Below are 25,251 nucleotides of genomic sequence, written 5' to 3' on the forward strand. Positions count from 1 at the left end.
ACCCCACCGCGGGGGAGGGCAGGCGCGGGGCGCAGCACCTATGAGCCGAGAGCACCGACGTGGGGGGCCGGTTCAGACCGCGCCACCAGCACCATCTTCAGAACTTGACTATTGCTCGGGGGAGTGGGTTGGGGACGGGACAGAGGGGGGGGTCCCCTGGGGCGCCAGGCAGGGGGCTGGGTGGGGGCCGGCCCGGAGGCCAGCACCGTGTTTGTGCACTTGAATAAATAAAGTATTTTTCCCCTTTTCTTTACATCTTTACACTTTCTTTAAAGTTCACTGTGCATTATACAATCTAAAAATAAATGCGGTCAAGCCTATGAAATGTATAAACTCTCATCCCATCTCTATAAAATACTGTCACCTGCAGTGACTCTCTCCTCCAACTGGGGACCTCGCGGCACCCCCGCCCCCCCGCCCGGGAAGCGAGAACCGCAAGTAATGCACTTGTACACAGGCCGGCCACGCCACCACGGTCAAGCTGGGTGCCCGGCCCACCTAGGCACCCAGGGACTCTGCCCGCCAGGGGAGGGGGCCGGGGTGGCCAGCAGCCCCTCCCCAGGAGGGGGAGCCTTTGGTTCGGGAGGAGCGGGCGGGTGGGACAGCTTTGGGGGACAAGGGGGCGGGGCAGCCGTGGCAATAGCACCGGGTGGGCTGCCGGCCTTCCCGCACATCCGGGGCGTGCTCAGTGGGACCCGGTCCCTCGGGGTGTGGATGCACGTTAGGAACGATCGACAGTACACGCTGGGCCACCGGTGCCACTGCAGCCGGTGCCGTTCACAGTAGAGCCGCCGGGCGCGTTGGTCCACACCATCCTTGCATAGGTCGCAGTTGAGGTAGAACTCTTAGTTACCTGCAGGTAGGCACAGCAGGGGAAGAGGCCGTGAGTGGCTTGGCAGAGGGCCCGGGCCCCAGGCCCGGATGCTCAGTGTCCTGTGAGTGTGGACGTGGGCCCTGACAGGGCAGCGCCAGGCTCCATGGCCGGCTCCCTGCCGAGGGTTCTGCGCGGTCAGCGGACCTGCAGCCACCCAGCCTCCATGGCTTCTCCAATAGGCCTGGCAGGCGCAGCCCAGAGGCAGCACTGACCCAGAACTGCCACGATCCTGGGAGCCTGGCTCCCACACACCCTGCCCCGCTGGGTGGGGACTCATCCACAAAGGTCCCCTCACCAGGGAGACCCAGGACGAGACCTAGGCAGCGCCACGCGTGGGCTGGGCCAGGGCCATCCTCCAAGGCCACCATCATGTGACCACCAACCACAGCACAGGTCCTGCTGGGGCACTCCAGCTGCCCATGCTGTTGGTGGTTTGTGCCTCCCTTGCACCCGACCCTTGGTCACTGTGAGGGGCTGCTGGTGCCCACAGCCTCATGGGCCAAAGGGCTTCCTCCTGCCCGCAGTCTGTGTCCCAGGAGCATGGCTGCCATGCAGCCTGGCACCTGCCTGCTGCCCATTGGGGCCCCGGGATCCCCCCGGCTAGTTGCCCTGGCGCAGCAGGCGCGCCGCACGCCGGCCCTCCTTGTACAGGGAGCCGGGGAGTGTCGAGGGGCACCTGGGCTGGCTCCAGCCTTACCTTACAACCTAGGAAGTGCTAGCTAAGCAAGCTCTTTAGCGCGGCTTACGCCCCGAAAGGTGCGCGGCATAAGGAGGCGGCATGCCAAGAGAAACCCACACAGCGGGCGCGCCCGTGGAGCTGGCCTGCGGGATGCCGGGCACGGTCTGTGCCAAGGCCAGCCGGGGCAGGGGCTGCGGGTGCACCGAGAAGGGCGGGTGGGAGACCTTGTGCGAGAGTGGGGTGAGCTTGACAGAGAGAGAGGGGTTAGTGGGAGACAGAGAAGCAGCGGAGGCAGGAGCTAGGAAGACGTGGTTAATGTTTACAGGGACGGGCGTGAGGCTCTGCAGCAGCACGGGGTCCAGGTTAGCGGTCAGCAGCGTCGGGGCGGGAGGCAAGGCCACGTTAGGGGGCGGCGGGGCGGGGGCCAGGGGCGGGGCTGGCGGAGGGGGAGGCCGAATCTCGGCCTGCAAGGAGGAGGCCTGCAGCGGGCTCAGGCCCAGCGGGGCGCTGCCACACACAGCCCCACTGCCGACACTGGCTCCAAACAGATGAGCAGAGGCGGGAGGCACCGCGTGGTTAAAGACACCTGCAGACAGGAGACAGAGAGTCAGCGTCGAGGCGCACGCACACAAGGCACCCAGGGCAGCGGAGGGGCGGGTGTGGCTCGCGGTCCTGGGGAGCCCGTGGGGGGGCAAGGAAAGCCAGGACCGCGAGCTGCCCTAGCTACGTGCGGCACAGACTTCTGCAAACAAGAGGGACACGTTAGGACAGAGCCCACCACCGGCAGCCGTTGTCAGTCGTCCAGACTATGGAGAGAGGGGCTGGCGGGCACAGGGCCCGAACACCAGCCGGCCCCGTCACCGCCTGTGCAGGAAGCAAAGCGACGGGGCACGGCGGCGCCACTGCCTACCTCCGACGGTTCCGCCTGCCACCCCGGAGAAGCTGCCCATAGTGTGGGAGTTGGTCAGTCTGGCCGCAGCGGAGGACACGTGCACCAGGCCCGCGGCGGCCGGCACGGAGCCAAACAAGGACTGGAGCACGGACGAGCCGGCCACCGAGCTCAGGTTGGCCTGCAGGGACATGGGGCCCATGAACTGTGGCCCAGGCCCAAAAGTACCCAGGAAGGGGCGGTGCGCCTGGCCGCCGGGTGCCGAGCTGCCTGCTGCCGGAGCTGCCGTCACGAGGCCAGGGCCGCCGAGGAGGCCACCGGGGGGCGCCGCCGCTGCCGAGATGAAGAGGTTGTGGCCGTTCTTGCCGTCGTGGTCGCGGTCCCGCCCCTTGCTGGCCCTGCTGCCGTGGGGGGGGCCGGCCTTGTCCATGGGCCCGCACAGGGACAGGCCCGGCTCGCCCGGCTCCTTGGCCGGGCCGCCCTCGCCCTTGAGGCCGCCCAGGCCTTCCAGCTGCCTCTTGGTGAAGAAAGGATTGGCCTCCGAGGGGACCTTGTGGGCAAGGGAAGCACCATCGCTGAAACCATGCAGGCCGAGCTCCGAGGCCAGGCCCGGGCCCAGTGCGAAGCTGTTGGAAGGGTGGGCCCCTGGGCTGTGTCCGTCGGCCCCTGCCAAGGAGCTGGCGAAGCTCTTCCTTGGGTGGGCAGCCAACTTGGGCTCAGCGGCCCCTGGCTCATCCAGGGCCGGGCGGAAGGCAAACAGGGAGGCCTGGCTTGAGGCAGAGCTGGCCTGCAGTGGGCTGTCGGCCGACTTGGTCAGGCTCACATCGGAGATGGGCGAGAAGGTGGATTTCCACTTGCTGCTGTTGACCGGCTCGCTGGCGGGAGCCAGCTTCCTCCCCGCCAGACCACCACCTGGGGAGACAGGCCGCGGGCGTGAGGCCCCAGTGCCTGGGGACCCGGGGTGCATCCGCAGCAGGAGCAGCAAGCATGCTGTGGGCGACCGCAGGCCCAGCCCTGTCACTGCTGCCGGCCAGAGGCAGGGAGGGCTCGGTACTCACCATTCTCCAAGCTTTTCGGGGGAGATTTGCTATCTAAGGAGATTGTCGCAATCTTCCTCTCAATTCTGTTAAGGCAAAGGAAGATGTTCAGCGGCTGACCCCACACACCCACGGGGGCAGGCTCATCCCCAGGCAGTTGGCCAGGGCCCCTGCAGCCCTGGGGAGACCCTGCCGGCATGCCTGGCCTCCACCTGGCCAGCCCCCGCCTGGCTGTCGCCAGCACCTGGGGAGCTTTTCAAACAATCTGCCTAATTCCTCCCAGCACATTCCAAGCACATGGAGAGGGAGTCCAGCCCCACCTGTGAGTGGAGGCAGGCTCCCGGACTGCTAGCTCAGAGCTGGGGAGCAGGGGTCGGAAGGGGGGATGTGGGCTGCACGTGGAACCCAACCAGAATGTGTAAGCGAGGGTCACAGTGGCCAGAAGGGGCTGACCCCAGGGCATGAGTGAAGCTCTGAGGATGTGAGGTTCCATGCATGAGACGTACACCACGTGAGGGGCTGCACCCAGTGGGTGCAGAGCCCCGGAACCACCCTGGGCACAGCTGTGCCAACCCGACCCGCCACCTGAGCACAGCCTGGCTGCCCCGGCCCCTCACCGAGCACTCCCAGGTTCATCCTCGGAGCCCGGCTCCTCGTCCGATGTCAACGGGGAGTAGTGGGCTCCATTGGGGGGGCCCAGGGGCCGCTCCTTCTTGAGCACGGGGGGCTGGTCGTGGTCCTGGTAGGGGGTCGGGGAGCTCTTTAGGGAATTCTCGGGGGACGAGATGGCCGTGATCTCCAAGGGCTGGTTGATGTTGCTGACCTGAGATGTTGGGGATAAGGCAAGCTGGGAGAGAGGCCAGGCCTACACGGGGCCTGGTGCTGGGCAGCACACCTGACCCGCCCATCCACAACCCTTGGCCGGATGCTGGGTGTTGCTGCGTGCTCACCATGGAGCTGAGGTTGAGGGGGGACCCTGAGGACGGGGTGAAGAGCCCCACGACGGATGGCAGTGCCCGGCGCTTGGGGGACACCCCCAGGCTGGGGGTCCCAGCTGAGGCGCGCTTCCTGCGGCCACGTTTGCGCCTGTCCTGCCCGTGGCCCTGGCCGCTGTCCCCACGGGAGCCGGAGGTCAAGGGGCTGTGCTTGTTGGAGGGCGACTGCTTGGCACTGCCCGCGCCGGACGAGATGGTGAACACGCTCCTCCTCTTGGCTTCGCTCTCGGGGTCTGAGAAGCCGGTGTCACAGGGGAGTTCTCCCTTGCTGGGGTCGGGGACAGTGCCCTGGGCAGCCCCAGCAAGCCGGGGACTGGCAGCAAGCTGGTGGGCGGGAGAGGCAGGACCAGAGGTGCGGGGCTGGCCGAGCAGGGGCGGATGCTGTGGGGTGGTACTGCGGGAGCCCACAGCCACGAAGAGGCTGCTGGAGCTGCAGGACTCGTCGAAGGCAGCGGACTCTCCTCCGGGTACCAGGGGGGCTGGGCTCCCGCCCAAGGGCCCTGTGATGGCCACCGAGCCCGCATAGGCAAAACCTGCACAGGGATAGTGGTCTCAGAGCAGATGGGGACGTGGGAGGCCACCCTGCAAATGTTTCCGGAATGTTCCAGGTTCCCCTGGAATTGGGAGGTCCCACAAGAAAAGGGATGCTAGCAGCTGTCCCAGGGTGGTAGGACCAGCTGCCAATGGTGGCGCCTCCCGTCTTGACCCCACCAGAGCTGTGGCCTGGGGTGAGCAGGACTACCAGCTGGCAGCAAAGCCAGTGCCTCGGGCCACTTCCTCCTAGGCACAGAGGCATGAAGCCACAATGAGGGTAGCTCCACAGGCTGGGCCCCTGCACCCACGTGGAAGAGCCGGCCAGAGTTCCTGGCTCCTTGGCTCTGCCGCTGTGGCCATCTGGGGAGTGCCCTGATGGATGGAAGGCCTCTCTGCCTATGACTCCCCAACCATGCCTGACGCACACATCTTGAATGTCAGAAAACCCCAAGGCGTTGGTCCTGCTGGCCAGCCAGGGTTGGGAACAGTACCTGTCGGGGCCAGGCCCAGGCCTTTACTCCCCGCGCTGTGGGTATTAGCACCAATCTGCTTGTCGAGTGCCGACACGGGACTGGGGGTGCTCCTCTGCGGGGCAAAGCACATGGTAGCCTTGGTGGGTGCGCGTCCACACTGTGAACACATGGACCTCCCTTCTGGGTGACTCGGGGCACAGGAGCTCCCAGGGACCCTGCCTCACCACCCCAGCATACCCAGGGAGACCCTGAACAAAGAACACACAAGACACCTACAGCCAGCCCGGCCGAGGCAAGACCGGCAGGGGCCCAGCGGAAGGATGCTAATGCCACATCCCTCACTCTACCCTCCACTCTCTGGCAGTAGAGGCACTGGCCAGAATCAGGCCTACCGAGGGGCGCTTCCACCCACACCCACCTTCTCGGCGCGGCTGGGCAACACCACGCTGGCCAGGGGGATGCTGACGGGCAGCTTGTTGGGCTGCACGGTGCTCAGTGGGATGCTGATGGGCAGGCTGGTGATGGTGTCCCCGCTGCTGCTGTAGGCTCGCTCCTTCACGCCCTGTGCCACAGGCCCCGCACTCAGCCAGTCCTTGCAGCCCAGCTGGCGGAGCCCCCTCACAGCCCAGGACTCCCTCCCCAAGCCCCCTAAGCCAGGCCCCGCCCCACCTGTACCCCACAGCACCCTCTGGTGGAGGATCCCTCCTTTACGAGGCTTGGGGCCCCCGCAGCCTGAGCCCACCCAGGCTAATCCTGCTGCCTGGCTCAGGACACCCCAGGTCCCAGAGGGGGTGGCGAGGGGAGGGCCACACCTTCTCACTGCTCTTCTCAGTCAGGAGTGGCATGGGCCCAGGCGATGGCGGCCGTGGGTCCTGAGGGCTCAGCTTGGTTCCGCTGGGCAGGCAGGGGCTGGGGTAGGGGAGGCCATTCTCCTTGGCATGTTCCACCCTGCAACAAGAGGCCAGGTTCTCAGGGAGGCCCGCCCACCCTGGGCCGGACTGGCCTGACATCCCAGGTGGGCGCTACTGGGCACTCACCTTGGAGCGGCCTCACTGGCAGCAGCCCTGGCCGGCCCCGGGTGCTCCTGGCCTGGGTGCCTCCGCAGCACCACGCTGGCTGGGGACAGCCTTGTGCACTCAGGTAGGGCCAGCGCTGACAGCTTTTCGAGCCGGGGCCGGCCGCTGAGGCCGGGGGTGCAGGGTACCACCTCCTGGTCCAGAGGCGAGGACAGGTACTGAGGCGTGTTCTGCTTGGACGAAGGCCGGCTCGGGGCGCCACACGGTTCGTAACTGGCCGCATGGCCGTTCATGGACAGCTCAGGGCTCATGCTGCTCAGGTGAGGCAGCGAGAGCTTGGCACAGTCGAGCTCCAGATGCAGGCGGCTGGGCTCGGCCTCCAGCTCGCGGCCCAGCGGGCCCTTGGCCCGCAGGTGCAGGGGGAGAGCGTCGTCGGGCAGCACGCACGACTTGAGTTGCAGTAGCTCCTGTTGCCGCTGGCTCTTCTCCAGCTCCACGATGCTGATCTGCGGCAGGAGGGGCGGGCTGCTGAGGCCGCAGGCAAGCTGCCCCCCTGACCCCAGCTGGCCCCACACAAATGAGAAACCAGGAGATGCCAGCTGCCCCCTGACTACTGGGCACATATGGGATCGATATGTGAAAAGGTCCACCTTTTCAGTGCAACAACACAGTCACATGTCGGTCACACGCAGAACTGTGGCGAGAAGGGGCAAGGCGACACTTAGGTGCCTCCCATTCCAGGTTCCAACACCGGCCTGCACTGTGGGTCCCTCCCTGCCCTCGCTGCTCAGTAACCACCTGTGTGGTGCTGGCCGCAGAGGCTGGGGCGGGGCCAGACCTAAACCACCAGGGCCTGTGTCCCACAGCACACACACACACACACAGGTGTCCCATGGAAAGAGGAAGTCTGGCCAAGCAGGAAGCAGCCGTGGCCCCACCCAGCCGTGCCCCAGGAAGCTGGCCGACGCCCACCTGCAGCTCCAGGCAGCGCCGCTGCTTCTCTGAGATCTGACTCTTGAGGGCCTGCTTCTCCTTCAGCAGCTTCTCCAGTGACAGTGTGGCCCAGTCCAGCCGCAGCTCCTCGCAGCGGGCTTTCAGCTGCAGGAACAGGGGCAGGGATGGTCAGGCTGGCCCCAGCAGACCCTGGGGGCGGCCCAGGGGCAGGGGCACTGTCACAGCAGGCCCCAGCAGGCCCTCGGGGCGACCCACTAACCAGCTGGAGGCTCTGGCTGCGGAGCTGGCTGTTGTCTCTCTCCAGCTGCTCCGACTGCTCCCGCAGCTGCTGGTTGTGAGCGCAGATCTCTTTCTGGGCTTGGATCAGGTCATCATACGTCAGGGCTTTCACCCCCAGCTAGACACACAGACACACACACATGAGCAGGGGTGGCGCACCGACCCGCCCCCGCCGGGGTCAGGGCCCTGCGGGAGCCAGCCCCTACCTCGTCCAGCTTCTGCTGGAAGAGCCTACGGATCTCTTCCTTCTGGGCCTGGCAGTGGCTGAAGAGTTGGCGGGCCGTGCCCAGCAGCTGGGCCTTCTTCTCCTGCAGGAGCAACAGGGGTGAGCCCTGGGGTAGGGCCCCTTCCACCAGCGGCCATGGCCTGGGCGCAGCTGGGCACAGACAGAAGGAGACCGCTGCACCCAGACCCACCTTCTCCTGGTCCAGCAGCTGCTGCAGGTTGGCCTTGTACTGCGGGGTCTTGGTGTAGGCCAGGAACTGCAGGTACTGGACCCTGAAGGACTCTGCACAGACAGGCAAGTTACTAGCAGGCACAGAGGGCACAGGCCGTGGGGCCCCACAACCTCCAGCCCTACGAGAACTCCGCCCCTCAGGGCACAGGACCCCCCGACCCCAAGGCAGCAAGCCCAGCACCAGGGCCTCCGTGGGCCTTTCCCATGGCGGCGGGGCAGTCCTGAGCAAGGCAGGGAGCTAGCGTGGCCACAGCCACTGCCTCAGGCACGCTTGGAGCCCCGGCTGCCCTCCTGGCACCCAAGTGTTCCCACCCCAAGAGCTCACCTAGCAGCTTCTGCAGCGCGGGAGGGGTGGGCGCCGTGAGCAGCGGGTTTGGGGGTAGTCGCTGCGCACCTGGAGGTAGCTGGTAGAACGGGCTGTGAGGGGACCTATATGGCTCTGTGCGGGAGAGAGGAACCCGTCCATCATGGACCTGCTGCAGCCCCGAACCCTGGACCCCAGACACCCTCACAACCCAGATGCATGGCTCCCAGCCACCCTCATGGGACCTGGATAAGGCTGGGGGCTTGGGTGAAATGGGCCAGCTGCGGTCACTATGCTCAGGAGGACAAGGCACCATGGGATACAGTGCCCTCATTCTGATGCCTTCCAGAGAAATACAACACAACTTATCCAAATTCCTGGCAGTAGCCTAGTAGCTAAAGCCCTTGCCTTGCATGAGCCAGCATCCCATATGGGTGCTGGTTCTAATCCCGGTGGCCCTGCTTCCCATCCAGCTCTCTGCCTGTGGCCTGGGAAAGCAGTGGAGGACGGCCCAAAGCCTTGGGGACCCTGCACCCGCGTGGGAGACCCAGAAAGAAGCTCCTGGCTCCTGGCTTCGGATTGGCTCAGCAGAAGAAAGATCGTCCTCCTCTTTCTATGTCTGACTTTCCAATAAGAATTTAAAAATAAATCTTTAAAAAAAGAAAAACCAAGAGCCATGAGCTTGGCACAGCCACTGACCCTGGGGAGAGGGAGGGGCGGTGGGAGGTGCGGCCGGGGTGTGCAGGGCATCCAACACGGCGCGGCTCTTGCGGGGTTTGCGCTCGGGGTCCACGGCGCTCAGCTTTTTGGGGCGCCCACGCCGCCGGCCGGCCATCTTGCGGCCCTTCCTGTTCAGCTTCTTCTTGCGGGCCTTGGAGGGAGAGGCCTTCTTGACAGTGGTCACCCCTGCCTTCTCATCCTCAGCACCAAAGTCCTGGGCATAGGGCGGGCAGAGGACAGGCTGTGAGGGCAGGGGAGCCGGGGCCAGTCGCAGGCCAGGCCAGGCCATGATGGCAGAGAAGCCAGGGCCATGAGGGCAAGGGAGCCAGGGCTGGGCACAGAGCGGGCCACAAGGGCTATGCATGGTACTCACCGCAGGGGCCTCCGCTGCAGTAGCCCCTGTCGTTGTTGCTGTCGTCGCTGGGCCAGCCGCCTTCCCCTCGGGGGCCTTGGTGGGGGTGGTAGCGTTGCTCTTGCTGTCCCGCTGCTGTCGGCGCCGAGCGGCCTCCTGTTCCTCCTGGTGAGTGGGGCAGGCACCAGCAGGCCACTCAGGCACTGGGACCTGAGGACCGCCCCTTGCTCTAACCTCCAATCCCAAATGAAACAGACAGCAGCTAGACCAGCAGGCCTGCATCCTGCACCCTGAGAGCAAGGTTGTTCCAGGGCCTGGGGCAGGCTGCCTCAACAGGACGGCCCAGGAACAGCCAGGAGGGATGCTCTGAGTGCTGGGGCACTGCGCACGGGACACAGCAGAAAAACGTGAGGGGTGTGAGGGCAGCAGCCAGATTGGGGGAGGTGGTCCCCAAGCACCACACAGCACCAGGCAGCTCACAACCCTCACTTGAGCAGGCAAGACCTCAGTAGTCACCCCAGCTAACGGAGACAGCTATGTGTACAGAGGGGGGCCACCCACCCCAGCTATCAAGGTGGGACACGGACACACAGCGACAGAGAAGCATGTGTGATGCGGAAACACGCAGGGATGTGTCTTCGTGCACCGGTGCTGGGGGAGGGCTGCTAGGCCGAGACTCCAGATCGGGTGCAGGTGGCATGCCAAGGGCTGGGGACGTCCCACCCACACCTACAACAGGGGAAGGCTGAGGAACTTACCCTGAGTTTTGGGTTTTTCAAACTAGAAAAATAGTTTTCAAGCTGAAAGGAAAGAAGAAGAAACAGAATGAGGCCAGGCCCTGGAGGGAAATGGGCCACAGCGGCGTGCAGGGTCCCTGGCTGGCGCGGCACAGGGTCCCTGGCTGGCGCGGCACAGGGCAACAGGCTCCCCACGCGTGGCCACTCACTATGGTGCGGTCGATGGTGTGCAGGTAGTACGACACTGGCTTCCCTGTCCACGACACGGAGCCCTTCAGGGGGGACAACTCCACCACGCGCATGATAGTGCCGATGTCTGCGGGCAGCAGGGGTGCTGGGTGAGGGGAGGTGCGGGCCCTTCAGCCCTGGCTGCTCAGGGCCCTGCCCCCTGGCTGCCCCGCAGTGCCCACGCTGCCCAGGGCGGGCACAGCGACAGCTCTCACCACTCAGGTTCCTGCTGTTGATCCTGAAGTTCAAAGGCGCGAAGGGCTTTGAGGACACGATCCTGCCACCTGAGGGAGAGCCGCCAGTCAGCGTGTGGGTGCCCGGGTGGCCCCTGACCCAGGACTGGGCAGGCCTCTGTCCAGTGTGTCCGGGTGGGAGGGTACAGGGCTGACTGGAGGAGGAGGAGGCCTGGGGCAGGCTGGGGTCCCTGCAGGACCAGGAAGGAAGAAGCCCCAGCGAGCAGCCCTGGGTGCTATGGACACCCCAAAGCTGAGAACCACGTGACACAAGGCCAAACAGAACATGCAAGTGCACGGAAACAGCCACAGTCCATCAGAGGCTATCCGGAGACTCTTCGGGACCTCAAATGCTCCCGGGTGTCCTACTGGAGAGGGTGAGTGGTGCCACCACACATCCCGCCTGGCACCTGCTAAGGCAGCAGGTGGCAGCCCCAGCACCCATGGGACACCTTCGAGGAGTGCCTGATGCACCTGGCCTGGCCGCCACAGCCTTCTCCCCCAACAGTAGAGAGCAGCTCTCGCTCCACTCTGCCTTTCAAACCCAAACAAAGCAGCAGGCAGGGGGCTGGACGGATGGACGGACGCGGGCACCTCACCTTCCTTCATGTTGGCGAAGCGCTCCTTCAGCTGGTGGTCCACCTCGGGACCAAAGGCAAAGTTATTCACAAAGATGACACTGCAAGACAAGGCTCAGGTGAGTGTGCCTGCACCCAGGGCCACATGGCACAGAGCCCCGGCCCCCCACAGGGGCCGCCCGATCCACACAGCAGAGCCCAAGCCCGGGGCTCAGCCCCAGCAGGCCACAGAGGGGCAGCTGCAGCCCGTACCTCGTGTTGGCAATGCGCTCCCTCCACTCTTCTGAGAGAAAATCGCCTCTTTCCAGCTGCAAGACACAAGACGAACAGCTTCGCTCCTGCACGGCCTTCGTGGGCCATGAGGGAACGGGGGATGCCGGGGCTGAGGGGTTGGGGGATGGAGGACATCAGGAGCTGAGATGGGGACCAGGGGGCTGAGGGGACAGGGAATGCCAGTGGCTGAGGAGATGGGGGACAGGGGACGCCACACGACAGAACTGCTGACACCAGGTGAGCCTGTCTGTCAGCCCCGGGCCCACCCTCACAGGGGCTCCCTTAGTGGACTAGCACTATGCAGTGGCCTCAAGGCTACCAAGGAGTTCTTGTCGTCCGCCCTGCCGCAAGCTGCAGCCTTGAAAAACAGGGGAAGCTTCAAGGGCCAGCACGTTCCACGCCACAGCAGACATCAGAAGAAATGACAACACATCCACCGACCCAGACACACCAAAAGCGCGTGCAGACCCCAGGACACACACTAGGGGACACACAGGCCCCATGGGCCACTGATACGAGGTGTCCAGGTCAGGCCACTCCACAGGGACAAGAACTGGACTGTGGGGTGCTAGGGGCATGTTGGGGCTGCAGGACCAGAGGACCACAAGCTTGCAGGTGTGGCCGCAGCACTGAGGGGCCAGGGTGCCCAGGGACCCTCAGCCGGATGGCGGGCATGGAGCACCTGCTAAGGGCCAAGTGCGCGGCAAGTGTCTAGCCGTGAGCCTGCAGGTCGCTGCTGTGCCCGGAGGAGACCCAGCTCGGGCCGAGGGCAGCCAGCCTAGGGGCACCTGGCTGGGGGAGCACGACCCTGATAGGGGAACAGGAAGGGTTGTGGTCCCTGCTGGCCTTCTGTCATCTCTGGAGTTGGAGGTGGGGAAGGGAACAAGTGCTTGCCCGCTGCACAGGCTTCCACTGGGGACACAGCTTCTCACGGGGGCTGTCCACGGGGCCAACTCCTGACGAGGCCCCTCGCTGAGACCACAAGGAATGAAACCCTTTAGCCGGAACCCAAATGGCAGGAGAAGGGAACCCCTGAACCTCACAAGATCAGACATCCAAAGGGCCCCAAGCAGGGCCAAATATTCCCCACCACGTACACCCTGACCCTGCTGGCCCGGGGAGGCCCACAGCCACGTCTGTTCAGTACATGAGAATCATTCGGGGATCCAGCAGTACTGTGTCTGGGAACCCAAGCCACACGTGAGCCAACAGGCTGGCTTGGCCTGCCCGGCTGCCCTGACCAGCACATGTCCTCGGACTAGCCGTAGGCCCGTGTACCCACCAGGCACAGTCCAGACAAGCCCACAAAGCACCCAAGAGGAGGGCAGGGACAGCTAGGCTCCACCCTCCCAGCTCCCGATGGGGCTGAGGCCTGGGGAGGCCATTGCTTTCCCAAGGCCCACTGGGGTCCCGGGAGGCAGTGGCACTGGTCCCAGTGCCAGGGGTGCCTGGCACCCACGCGGGAGGCCCTGGGGAAGAGGCAGAAGGTGGAAGCTGTCTTTGTCACTCCACTCCCATCCACCTGCGTTAAGGAACACGGAGGCAGCTGCCATGTCAAGTGCCTGGGCACAAAGAGACCATCTGCAGAGGCTGCATGCCACAGGACTGCAAACTCGGAGAGGCAAGGCGGCCCGAGCCAGGGAAGGCGGACGCCAACAGAGCAGTTTTAGGACATTGTTAGGGGGCTTTTACAAAGAAACCACAAAAGTGATGTGACAAGCCCCTGGCTGCCTGTCCCCCAAAAGTTCTGGTTCCTGAAGAGCCCCGAGCAGAGCTGATCCCTGCCAGCAAGGTAGCCGCTGGAGGGGGACAGAGGGAGACACCATGAGGCCAATGCTGCTGGGAAGCCTCGGCTGCCCCTGGCCACGTGACCTCTGGTCAGGAGAGGCCCTGGGGGTGGGGCACTGTGAGGTCTACACGGCGGGCAGTGGTGGCCACGGGGCATGACGCGAGGGCACTCACTGTGTATTCTGCATGCTTCTTTCCATACCATTTCATCCACTTCCTGAACTCTCGGTCCATGGTCTGCAAAAACACAGAAAGTTCTAGAAGGCCCTGACAGGGGAAGCTCACAGGAGCCCCCCTCAGTCGTCCCGCTCAACACGCAACGCTGCAACCTGGGGCATCACACAGACGCCACATCCCCTACCACTCAGCGCACCCTCAGGCACAGGGGGAGGCGAGGGGGCAGGGCCTGAAGGGAGGGCAGAGGCCCCAATGCAGGGGCACCAGCAACCTGCCCTGGCGGGCTGGGGATGCCCACGCCCTTGACCCGGCTGGCCACCTCAAGCCCCCGGGCACCCACTCTGGGGCACTCACCTCCGCGTACTTGGCCGGGATGTCCGCTTTCTCCACGCCGTAGTGATGCTTACAGTTGGTGGCCGCGGCGACCTGTAGCACAACCTGGCCCACACCTTCAGGCAGACAGGTGCACGTCAGCCTCGGGGCGAGGTGCGCAGCAAGGCCCCACTTGGCCATCCGCAGATGGCGCTCCGCGGCCCCCACACCACACCCTGCTCGGGACCCCTTGCCCAAACCCAGCTCCATCCAACAGCACCCTCACACAACTCATCTACAAGCTCACAGGCACCACCCCATGTGACCTGCGCCCTGACAGGGAAGGCCCGCAGGTCAGGGGCTTGGGAGAAAGCCACATCGACATTATAGGCACGGCTGCGTGCCCTGTGTGGTCGGCTGTGCCTCTGGGTCCTGGGTGACAAGGTCCTGAATGGCCCACGTCAGAGAAACGCCCAGCCAGTGCCCAACATGGGCAACCACACTCAACCCCAGGGCTCGGGCCAAGGAGCCACTGGCCCCTCCAGAAAGGCACCAGGGACCAGCACTCACCGCTGCCCAAGTCCACGAACAGGTCATCCTCACTCATCTTGATCTCGTCAATCATCTGGGCCACCAGGTCAAAGGAGGTTTCGCCGTACACTTCCGGGGAGAAGGGCTCGTAGTTGTTGAGCTTTTCGGGGTCGGTGACCGAGTGGTTGTACACCTGCTGCAGGATGTGCCGCAGCAGCCCATTGGACGGCCGCGTGTTGAGCTTCATGGGCTGGGTGGTGCCCTTCCACTAGGGGACAGGGGGTGTGGGACGCAGCTGTCACACACAGCCTGGGGACGCCCCAGGGAGTAGGTGCCAGTGCCCGAGCATGGCTTGCCAGTTTCACCCACAGCTCTGCCCCTCCTCAGATGCTGACTGGACCACTCATTGCTAACCAATCTCCCACATCCCGGGACAGCTGCTTGTTGGGACAATCCCAGTGTCAGGCCCTGCCCCGGCCCAAGTCCCATGGGCCTAGGGAGAGTGGAGTCCATGAGACAGCAAGTGCTGTGAGGCCCAGCTCCAGTGAAGGCTCTGGGTGCCACCTGCCGTGCTGTGTGCCAGAAGCACAAACCCTCACTCAGCTAAGCAAGCACCCAGGACTGCAGGCAAGTTCTTCCTCCGCGACTGTGGTCAGGACCACGGGGCTCCCAGCATGATGGCTGCCCAGTGCGGAGCAGGCTACAGCTGGCCCAGGCCTCCAGCCCTGGGCTCACCTCTGCGCCAGAAGCCACAAGGAAGCCCAAGCTATCACTGCCTCACACAGCAGCTCGATACGCTGTGCTGTCAGACTCCATGCTTGGCCTCCACCATCCTGTCACAGGCGGCAGCAGCGAGAAAGTGGCCAGTGGGTCAGAGAGGCCGTCAAGGCTGGGCATGGAGCAGGGGGCCCAGGAGCCTGGGCCCCACAGGCCATGGAGGCACAACCCCGGGCCAGCTTCCCCCCGCAGCACCACAGGGCACTTCCAAGTCCACTGTAGTAGCTCTCCCAAAGACAGGAAGGCTGGCTGGCTGGGGCAGCCCGCAGAGCACACAGCGCAACCGGGAACTGTGCAGCCACACTTGAGTTGCAAGTGGACGAGGCCACGTCACAGACCAGCTGCCAAGATTCCCACACTGCCAGCCAGGGGTTCTACCCAGAGCTGCCATGTCCAGGGGCAGGGACAGGACCTACCAGCTGGTGAATGCTGTCGATGGCACGGTTGTACTTGTCACACAGCCTCTGCATGCTCTCAAAGCTGAAACAGCAGGGGAGGGCGCTGGTTACGGGCACCCCCACACGGCCAGACCTCACAGGAGCCCCGGCTTTTCCCCCGGGGAAGGGGGCTTCAGGGCCAATGCACAGCCCAGGACCATGAGGCCCCGGCCGAGCTCTCAGGCTGCAGTCACTCCACGTGGCATTGACTGTGATGGAGAACGGGGGCTGGCGGGCAGGTACAAGCCCTGAGCCAAACTCCAGGTATGAAAGGCTCCACACAGCTCCCCCACGGCCAAGCAGCTGGATCAACGGGGCCCACAGAGGAGACTTCACCCCAGGCTGGGGTCCCCCAGGGGTCAGGGGGTCTCAGAAGCCATCCTGGGGTCCCACAGCATCAACGGGGCACGGCCCTTTGGGCTGAACAAGCTCTGAGTGTCAGACCTGCAGTGAGGATGCGTTTCTGAGGGCAGAGGACTCTCTCTCCCCAAGATGTCAGGCCATCACCTCGACACACGGAGACACCGGAGCGCCCAGTCACTCCTCAAGTGCCACAACAGCCAGAAGCAGGGCCAGACTGGAGCTAGAAGCTGGGGCACCAAGCAGCCCTCCCGCACAGCAACAGGGCTCAGCTCCCTGGTCACCAACGATGCTGACCACTCCTTTTCATTCAGCTCTCCTGGGGTCAACACACACACACACACCCGCGACAGGCCTTCGGGGAACAGCCCAGTTACACGCCAAGGCCACAGGGGCAGGGAAGGGGTCGGGGTGACTTTTCCGTAGGCACCAGGGCCCAGAAGACACCCCACACAACAGCCAGGCAGTCAGTGCCTCTTCCTGCAGGCAGCCCGCCCCCCACATCCTGCCCGCCACGGTCCTTCCAGGGCTGAGGGATAAGGCCCATCCGCCACGCCCCGCTCTGTGGTGGCTGCAGCTAAAAACAGAACCTGGGCAACAGGCCTGAGCGATCTGGGAAGACCCCACTACAGGCTGACGGGAGCCCCAGGACAGTGGGAGGCCGCAGCCAAGCCCATCAGAAACCCACACTGGAGTCGCTCCATTTCCATCCATCGCTCAGACCTGGGGAGAGTCACCCGTCCACACTGCTCAGCTGGGCAGCAGCCACCCAGCCACACCCCTGGTGCCCGGGCCGCTTCTCGCTCGCCCATGCTCCACCTTTCACCCCCACTGTCAACTTCCTGGGGACCCGTTCCTACAGGCAACATGGACTCGCAGAAGCCCTGGGGTACCTGCCCTCAAGGTCCCTGCTGCTTCCTCACTTAGTGGTACCTCTTGGCAGGAAGGGAGGCTGGCTCCTAACTGTAGCATCCTGCCTGGCAGTTCTGGGCCCGGGCAAGGGTTTTGCATCTTTAAATGCCCACAAACCACCCAGCGGATGACCATGCTAGCGTCCCACCATCCCTGTGGGGCCATCTGTGGAGGATGAACAGGCGTGCCGCTCGGGGACCTGGGGGCTGGAGCACAGGGTGCCTATCTGGCCCCGTCTGCTCCCTGTGGACGATCCTGCGTGGGGCCTTGACTGGACTGCCGGCTCCTGACTCTGGCCTGGCCCGGACCTACCTGACGCCATCTGGGAAGTGAACCAGAGGGTTGAAGATCGCTCTGCCTTTCTGCCTTGCAAATAAATATATAAAAGAATTCATCTTTCAAAGCAGGAAACATCAATAGATGGGTCTGGGGGCAGGCCCGTGGGATGCCCACAGCCCCTATTCAGGTGTGGCCTACAGTCCTCCCGGGGCCACCTGCCCAGCTTCCTGCTCACAGCTCCCTTGGCTCTGGGACTTGGTCTGGCCCAGCCCCAGCTTAGTGGGCATTTGGGGGTCTCCCTCCCCCCCAACCCTCTGCCTGACAAGATGAGGAGCCAGCACTCATCAGCGAGCATGCGGGTCTCTGGCCCAGGTCTGTGCAAGGAGACGTGGGGTGCCGCAGGGCCCCTCCTGCTCCTGCCCGTCCTGCTGTCCGGGCCTCCCAATCATCAAATAGGCCCCACCCGGGCAAGGTCCGAGGCCCTCAGGCTGCTAGGACACGTCCACTCGCACACAGGAGGCAGCAGGACCACACCCCAGCCACAGCCTCACACCTGGATCCCCCAACATGCTGCGCACGTCACCAGGGTCCCTGCCTGCCCACAGCAGAGCCTACAGTGGCACCTGCTCAGCGGGGTGGTCCTGCCCCTGCAGTGCCCTGGGGATCTCGCCGGGAGGCCACCTGGCTCAAGGCAGAGCCAAGGTGAGACTCACAGGGGGTCAGGTCCTGAACAGGCAGTGGGGTGGTTGACACAGGCATGCCCCACAAGCTTCTCCTCTCACAGGAAACCAGCTGAGAGGGGCCCTTGTCCCACTCCAGCCAGGCACTGCAGAGACCCTGGGGCTCCGGGAGGCAGAGGTCAGGCCAGGGAACGCAGACACGAACAGCTGCTGGCCACTGGGCCGTACTGACCGACTTTCCCGCCCGGCCCGTTGCCAGAGCTACAGGGCAGGCTGGGCACACTCCCGGGAGGACTGGGGGCAGCAAGCAGGGAGACCCTCTTACCTTTTGGTGTCGTAGTCGATGAGTACGTAGTTCTCCATAGCGAGCTTGAGGTCTGGGATCTCCTCGCAGACCCACCTGCAACACAGGCACGGCAGGCTAGGGTGGGTGTTTGGACCAGAGCTCAACAAGCTAACCTGCCACCATCCCACAGGGGCGTCTGCCCGGCTGCTCCACTTCTCATCCAGCTCCCTGCCTGTGACCTGGGAAAGCAGCAGAAGAGACCCAAAGCCACGGAGCCCTGGACCCACAGGGGGGACCCAGAAGAAGCTTCAGGCCCCTGGCTTTGGCTTGGCACTGCCCAGGCCACTGTGCCAATCCGGGAGTAGACCGGCAGATCTGTCTCCCTGTCTCTCTGTAACCCTGCCTTTCAAATAAATAAAAAACAAATAAATCTTAAACAAAAACCCACACTCCCCACCCCAGCCTGAGTGTAACCGTGAAGGGGGCAGGGGGTGAGATGCGGGAGACAGCTGGAGGTCCATCCTGACTGCTCCGGTGAGGCTGTGTGGGATTGCCACCCCCACGGAGACCCACAGGGGGCTCCCCGCTCCTGGCTGTCTGTCGTGGGGCGTTCCGAACCGGAGCCAGCACGTGGACAGGTTGTCTGTCTCTCTGCTTTTCAAATCAATAAAACCTTCTGAATGTGGCAAGGCACGAGCAGTGAGGTGCCAGGGCACCCCGGATCAAAGGCCAAGCTGGAGTACTCTTGCTTCTCTTCCGGTCAGCTCCCCGGGAAGGCGGCAGATGACGGCTCGGATCTGGGCCCCACCACCCACATGGGGAGACTCAAAGTTCTGGTCTTGACCCGGTCCGCCCGTGCCTAGGGCAGGGATTTGGGGAGCGAGCTAGCACATGACACAAGCCCTGCCTCTGTTGCTGTGCCCTTCAGGCCAACGAGAATGAATGGCTGTCACTGGGAGAGAGGAGAGGGACACGGCCAACAAGCGCTGGCCAGCACTCACCCAGCTGCTCTAAGTTCAAGTCCTCAGGCAGCAGCAAAGGGGGCCCACGCCACAGGCAGGTTCAGGGGAACAGGCCAGCCCAGAGCACGGCTCTGAGAGCCACCAGCACACAAGCACCCACAGCCCCGCGTCCCCAACAGGCGCTGCGAGGCACCGACAGCCACCAGGCCGCTCACACGGGCCCTGGCGCGTCCTGGCATCTCCTGCCAGTGCTAGATCAGCATCTCATGGGGCATGAGGTGACCTGCTTCGATTTCCAGCACATGCACCCCAACGCCAGCTCCCTGCCAAGGCGCACACTGGGAACCAGCAGGCCAGGGTCCCCAAACTAGCACACCCGCCCCCACATGGCAGGCCTGGGTGGAGTGCTTAGCTCCTGGCTTGGGCATGGCCTGGCTGCGGTGACCATTTGGGAAGTGACCCAGTGGGTCTCCATAGCCCCCTCCACGAGGACCCCCCATGCCGGCGGCTTCCCTGACACCTGCCAACACCTACGCTAATGCTCCAAGAACTTTTTCAGCATGACCTCGATGAGAGAAACCAAAGCTGGGATCTTAGGTGGTGGGAACACTGGGAGCACTGCGGGTGCTGGATGGCCATGGGCTGCCCCGGCCCGCTCCCCTAATCCACATTAAAGATGGATCTGTTCAGGACTGGGCCCCACAGAGGCATGGCCCTGCCAGCTGACTGAGTGCTTGGTGCAGCCATGCCCCAAGCCAGCTGAGCAGGTTCCCTGGGTGTCTCACCGGGCTGTGTGAGGGCTACGGCTCGGGAAGGCCTGGCACACGGAACCAATCCTGAAACAGGCCTGGAACCTCCAGAGCCTTGCCAGCTGCCTACCACCCCGGGAGCTCGGCATGCAGTCCGGCTCACCCCTCACGGCTGAGGCCTGGGCACACTGACTAGCCGGGCCTCCTCCAGGTCTCCCTCCATGGCACCCAGACAGGCAACAGGTCAGTGGGGTGGCACAGCCAGCCCAGAACCTCCATGCGCACGGGCTCCAGGTGGGCCTCCATACCCACTTCTCAGGGCAACAGAGCCCAGAGGGGCGGCTCCCTGACCAAGCTGCCCCCACCCAACTGCAACACAAGGCCAACGCAGAACCTGCCAACCCCAGTGGGCTGCCAAGGAGTATGGATGGCAGCAACCAGCCCATGGCTCCCCCTGACAAAGGCCCAGTCCCCAGGAAGGAAGCCAAGGCTGCAGCAACTGGCCAGGACCCCCAGCAGCAGCACCGGCCGACAGAACACCCAGCCGCCAACTCACCGGATGGTCTCGATGATCTCATGAGCAGCATCGTGGTGCTTGTCCTGCCAGAGAAAGGAGAGGCCACAGGTCAGGGCCGCGGGCCACCCTCCACCCGGCCAGCCCGAAAGGACCCTGAGAGCAGGTGACTGTGGCCCAATTCATAGACTGACCAGTCTAAGGGCTATGTGAAGCCCAGCCTGTGACCGCCGTGGGGTTGGGTCAGGACCATGAGACTGAGAGCAGGGGCAGAGCGGCACCCACAGCAGGCCAGGTCCACTCCCCGGCTGCGCTCATCACAACCTCCTCCCAGGCCCCAAGCATGGACTGCACACGCACTGCCCCACCTGCAGCCCAGAGCTGCCCGTGCCCTCTGTGTGGGCAGAAGGGCGGCCCAAAGCACGCGACACAAGGACACCCACAGGGAGGGGAGACGGGAGGTGGAGGACTGCGTCAGTAAATCACTGCCCAGTACACACCAAGGGGCACCCCAGGCTCATAGCAGCTGGCACCCCCACACGAGCAGTGGGAGGCAGAAGGCGGCCTCAGGCCTGCCGGGAGCAGCAGGGCTGGAGCCACCTGCCACCCCACAGGGCAGCAGCCGCTGTCAGCTCCTGCTGGGCACACCTCCTGTGGAGGCCAGTGCCATCCGCAAGACAGGCCCCCTGTGGTCCCCAAGGCCCACGCCACACCCACAGTTCTGCGCAAGCGCCCACCACGCGCTGCGCACAGCAGCCATCCGCTGTCAAGCCTGCAGGTCCAGGCTCCCAGCTGGGCCTGGGGGGGAGACAGCCCAGAAGCAGACAGGGGCCGGTCACTCCCTTGCAGTAAGCCTGCAGACACGGCCTCCGGGGGGCACCAGTGCCCTGCTGGGCTGAGGAGGCGAGCCAGGCTCTGCCAACGCACCTGTGAGAAGCGCTGGCAGTGCCCAAGACCACACACAAAAAGGCACGCGTGGTGCAAGTGCCCCAGCCAGGCAGGTGACTCACAGGAAGCCGGCCCCCCCACTCGACACCAGTGCTGACCTGCGGGGGCTCAGACACAGGAGGAGCTGCATACAGCACAACCCACCGCTAAAAATACCCCGCCAGTCACACGGTGACGCAGCCTGGTGACGCGGCCTGATGTGGCAGGCGACAAGCCAGCTCCCAGGCAAGGCCTGGCACGGGAGAGTTCCCCCAGGCCAGGAGGGGGGAAGCAGGGGCTCTGCCTGGCACCGCGCACCCACCCAGAGCATGAGCTGGGGGCACCTGGAGGCAGAGGGGTCAAGCAGCGGTTGCGGGGCACACAGGTCCACACAGGACCAAAGGCATCTAACATGCTGGGAGGGACGACAACCCACGCAACTTCAGATCTAGTACACACATACACACACACTACTCACAATCACACACTCACACACTGTTCTCATACAAAGCTGTTCCTCACTGACGTCACTCAATCTCACTTCGTTAAAGACAGACTCATTCTGTCCGGAAGAGCATCAGCGAGGGAAGGGACAGGCCTGCCTAGACAGTCCCGCAGCCGGGTTTCAGCCAGCCCAGCTGAGCCAAAGACGAAGGACTGCACCGGGCTCCCCACTTGGGTGCCAGGAGCTCAGGGCTGGGCTGTGCCCTTCTGTCTCCCTCCCAGGCCAGTGGCAAGGAGCTGGGTGGGCAGCGGGGCAGCTTACCCCTCACCGGCCCTCTACTAGCTTTTGGCCTGGGGCGGGGAGGAAGGCAGTTGCTGCATGGGCAGGCCCAACTCCCCAGGAGCGAGAACATGCAGAGAGCTTCTCTGGACCGCACGTGGCAGCACGACCACCAGCACCGTCCTCAGGATGACGTGGTCCACGCAGAGCCCCCACTGGGGTCCTGGCAGACAGGGCGCTCTCGGCAAAGTCTGTGTTGGAACCAGAACGTCCTCCTACTGTTGGTTGAAGACACTGTTAGGGGGCCCAGCAGAGCGGCACAGCACCCTACTCCTCCACCTGTAGTGCCGGCACCCCACGAGGTGCCAGTTCAAGTCCCCAGGGCTCCACTTTAGACTCCGCTCCCTACCAATGGCCTGGGAAAGCAGCAGTGGCTGGCCCATGTCCTCGGGACCCTGCACCCGCCTGGGAGACCTGCAGGAAGCTCCTGTCTCAGGGCTGCAGGCGGGCTGGCTGTTGTAGCCATCGCCCCGCACTCCCAGATGGAAGACCTCTCTCTGCTTTTCCTGTTCTCCGTAATTCTGACTTCAGTAAAATAAATCTTGAAAGTTAAATCAATGAATCAGTTGCTTCGGAGCTTCCCCTCATCTGATGTGCTCGCTCACTGGGTACTAGCCCCTGAACAAATCCACCAGCAGGGACTTGGCTGGCCCAGTAGGGTCCCCTGAGTCTTCATCTTCAGGTAGGGTGCTGCTCCATGTCCCAGCCAGCTCCCTGCTGGTACACCTGAGAAGCCCAGCAGAGGAAGATGGCCCAAGGGCTGGGGCCCCAACCCCTGCGGGAGCCCCGAATGGAACACCTGGCTCCTGGCTCTCAGCTGGCCAGCCCACTCCTTGCACCTATATGGCAGGGGATTCAGTGAGTGTTAGACGCAACCCTTTCTGGGACTCTGTTTTAAGTAACTTCGAAAAAGAAAAAGAGAAGATTAATAATAAGCGGTTATAATCCTGGCTCGTGGGAGGCCCAGCTAACGGGCCAGGTAACAACCGCCCCCCAGCTGGAGTTCTGGGCTCTCTGGTCTTCAGGGAAAGGCCCCCCCCACCCCCGCCCGGCCTTTCAAACCTATCAGTAAGACAACAGGGCTGCACCGGGAAGCCAGGCTGGGGGAACCCCCCCCCCCAGCACTCCAGGCTAAGAGCCACAACGCCCCCCTACCCACGCTGGCCAGCTGAAGGCCAGTCCACCCCCTGCCAGGCACACAGCGGAGGGACACTCCTCTCCTGCGCTCAGCCACCGAAATAGCGCGTGAGTCAGACGGCCAGGGATGGCTCAGCCCGCCCACAACCACTACTCCCTCGGGCCGCCCACGGCTGGCCCGGCGCCGGGGCGTGAGCAAGCGGGAGCTCCGCGGCCAGGAGCCCCGGCAGCACTGAGTCACGGGCGAAGCCCCCGCAGCCGACTCCGCTGTCCCCACGCCAGGCACGCCCCGCAGGGCCACGCCGCCGGCTCCCTCCCTCTCCTGCTCCAGGCACGCTGCTGCCCTCAGCATACTCAGGGCCAGGAGTTCACAGGCGCTTCCCGAGTGACTCATGAATGAATGGGCTGGGTCCCACACACATTGCGCCCGCCGTGGGACGGACGCCGTGACCGCGGGCCAGTAGGCCACACCAGGCCTCCTTCAGGTCAGGCCAGGCGGACAGTGGGAGGAGACCACTGCCCACAGCCCCCTGCCGATCCACCTCACCTTCCATCCCCGGAATAGAACTTCTGGGCCACACCGCACGTGAGAGGGGATCTGCCAGCTGGCAGGCACACAGCACTGCCCACTGCACTCATGTCCACGACCCACCTGGTGGGCAAACCCGGAAGGACTTCCAGTCCCCACTCAACCTGGCCCAGGTCCCCACACCGCCACCCACGGGCCGATGCAGACAGCAGGGGAGGAAGCAATGAATGGGAAGGCTGTGCTTCGAGACAAACAATCCCAAGTTAAAAAAAATTAAAAAAAAAAAAAAGACGACTGTACCATATTTGAACCAAACGAAGAATTAAGTCAAAAGCTAGCGTAAAACTTGTCCTGCTGCGCGCGCGCGCGCGGGGAAAGCTGTACACCAGGCGGGAGGGGATGGGGGAAGTGTTTGGAAGGCGGAACGCGTGCGCTGGTAAACGCTTCCCCATCTAAGGTGGGAAAGCCGGCAGGGCCGTCCCACCCCTACGAGCCGGTCCCCCGCTCCAGCTGCCCCGGGCCAGCTCAGGGGCCAGACGGACGCCGGTGCGCCCCCCAGGACGCAGGAAACCCCGCGCGCGCGCCAGCTCCCCTTCCAGGCCCCGCCCCCGCGCTCCCAGAAAACGGACACGGAGTACGCGCGTGGGAACCCCGACAGGCCTGTCCCCTCCGGCAAACCGCTGGCCAGGCACCCCCCAACCCCGCCCAAGGGCGCCCCCACCGAGGACGCGCGCCCGCGCCCCGCAGCGCGCAACCAAGGGCGAACCGCCGCACACGCCGAGCGCGGACACGCACCGCCCGGCGCGCGCGTCCTGGGAGCCCCTCCGGAGGAAAGGGGAGCCCCTCTCCGCGCTCGCCCCCACCCCAGCCATGCCACCTCCCCCAGGGACCCCCCAACTTGGGTCTCCAAGTCCTTTGCCTCTCTCCAAGTTCCCAACTCGTAACGCACGGACCCCCCCGAACACTGCACGTGAGGGGAGGGGTTCCCCCGAGGAACTCCCCGCTTCTCGAAGCAGACTCCCCGCGCGGTCGGGGATTCTCCCCACCCCACCCCCAGAAAATAAGTATATATATATAATATAAAAAAACGACCCCAGCGGGAAGGAATGGCGGACGCCGTGCGCGCTGACAGCGCCGGACACCACGCGGGGCCCCGTGGAACCCGGTAACGGTGGCCAGCCGCGCCTTGGGGGTCACGGCCCGGAGGGGAACGCGGACACTCACGTAGACCGGCAGCGGCCACGGGTAGACGGCGGGCTCGGCCCCGACGGGTGACTTGAGCCTCAGCTCCAGCTTGTCGCCCATGTCGGCGCGCGCGGCAGCCGCACCATGCTAGGCGGGCGGTCGGGGGAGGGGCGGGGCCGCCGGCGGGAGGGCGGGCGCAGCAGGGCGGGCGGGAGGCTGCTGGGAAGGCGCCTGGCGTGGGCCACGGCCGCCGCCACCGCCGCCGCGCTCCCGTCCGGCCCCCGGCTCCCTCTTTGTGGTCACAGGCCCGGGG

At 64.5% G+C, this 25,251-nt stretch overlaps 1 protein-coding gene across 3 annotated transcripts; it reads right to left on the reverse strand.

Moving 5' to 3' along the window:
- Positions 1-246: 246 nt before the first annotated feature.
- Positions 247-25,115, reverse strand: DOT1L (DOT1 like histone lysine methyltransferase). Of its 3 annotated transcripts, none has more exons than XM_040990533.1 (28): positions 24,978-25,115; positions 20,419-20,462; positions 18,191-18,265; positions 15,614-15,677; positions 14,460-14,688; positions 13,932-14,026; positions 13,575-13,637; positions 11,592-11,647; positions 11,361-11,440; positions 10,744-10,812; positions 10,510-10,616; positions 10,322-10,363; positions 9,585-9,728; positions 9,191-9,425; positions 8,513-8,626; positions 8,147-8,238; positions 7,937-8,038; positions 7,711-7,848; positions 7,470-7,595; positions 6,519-7,003; positions 6,294-6,429; positions 5,900-6,043; positions 5,500-5,593; positions 4,430-5,007; positions 4,097-4,302; positions 3,501-3,565; positions 2,464-3,354; positions 247-853 (listed from the first exon to the last, which is right to left on the reverse strand). In XM_040990533.1, exons 1-28 carry the CDS (start codon positions 25,056-25,058, stop codon positions 846-848), a joined length of 4,563 nt encoding a protein of 1,520 aa, XP_040846467.1. In that variant the 5' UTR covers positions 25,059-25,115; the 3' UTR covers positions 247-845. The 3 variants fall into 3 exon arrangements, with proteins under 3 accessions (XP_040846467.1, XP_040846465.1, XP_040846466.1); XM_040990531.1 differs by having other exon boundaries at positions 247-2,139; positions 5,894-6,043; XM_040990532.1 differs by lacking the exon at positions 247-853 and having other exon boundaries at positions 2,076-3,354.
- Between the last annotated feature and the right edge of the window lie 136 nt (positions 25,116-25,251).

The sequence above is a fragment of the Ochotona curzoniae genome, unplaced genomic scaffold (assembly GCF_017591425.1).
Source record: "Ochotona curzoniae isolate NIBS_2020 unplaced genomic scaffold, NIBS_Ocur_1.0 contig_605, whole genome shotgun sequence".
NCBI classification, from domain to species: Eukaryota; Metazoa; Chordata; class Mammalia; order Lagomorpha; family Ochotonidae; genus Ochotona; species Ochotona curzoniae.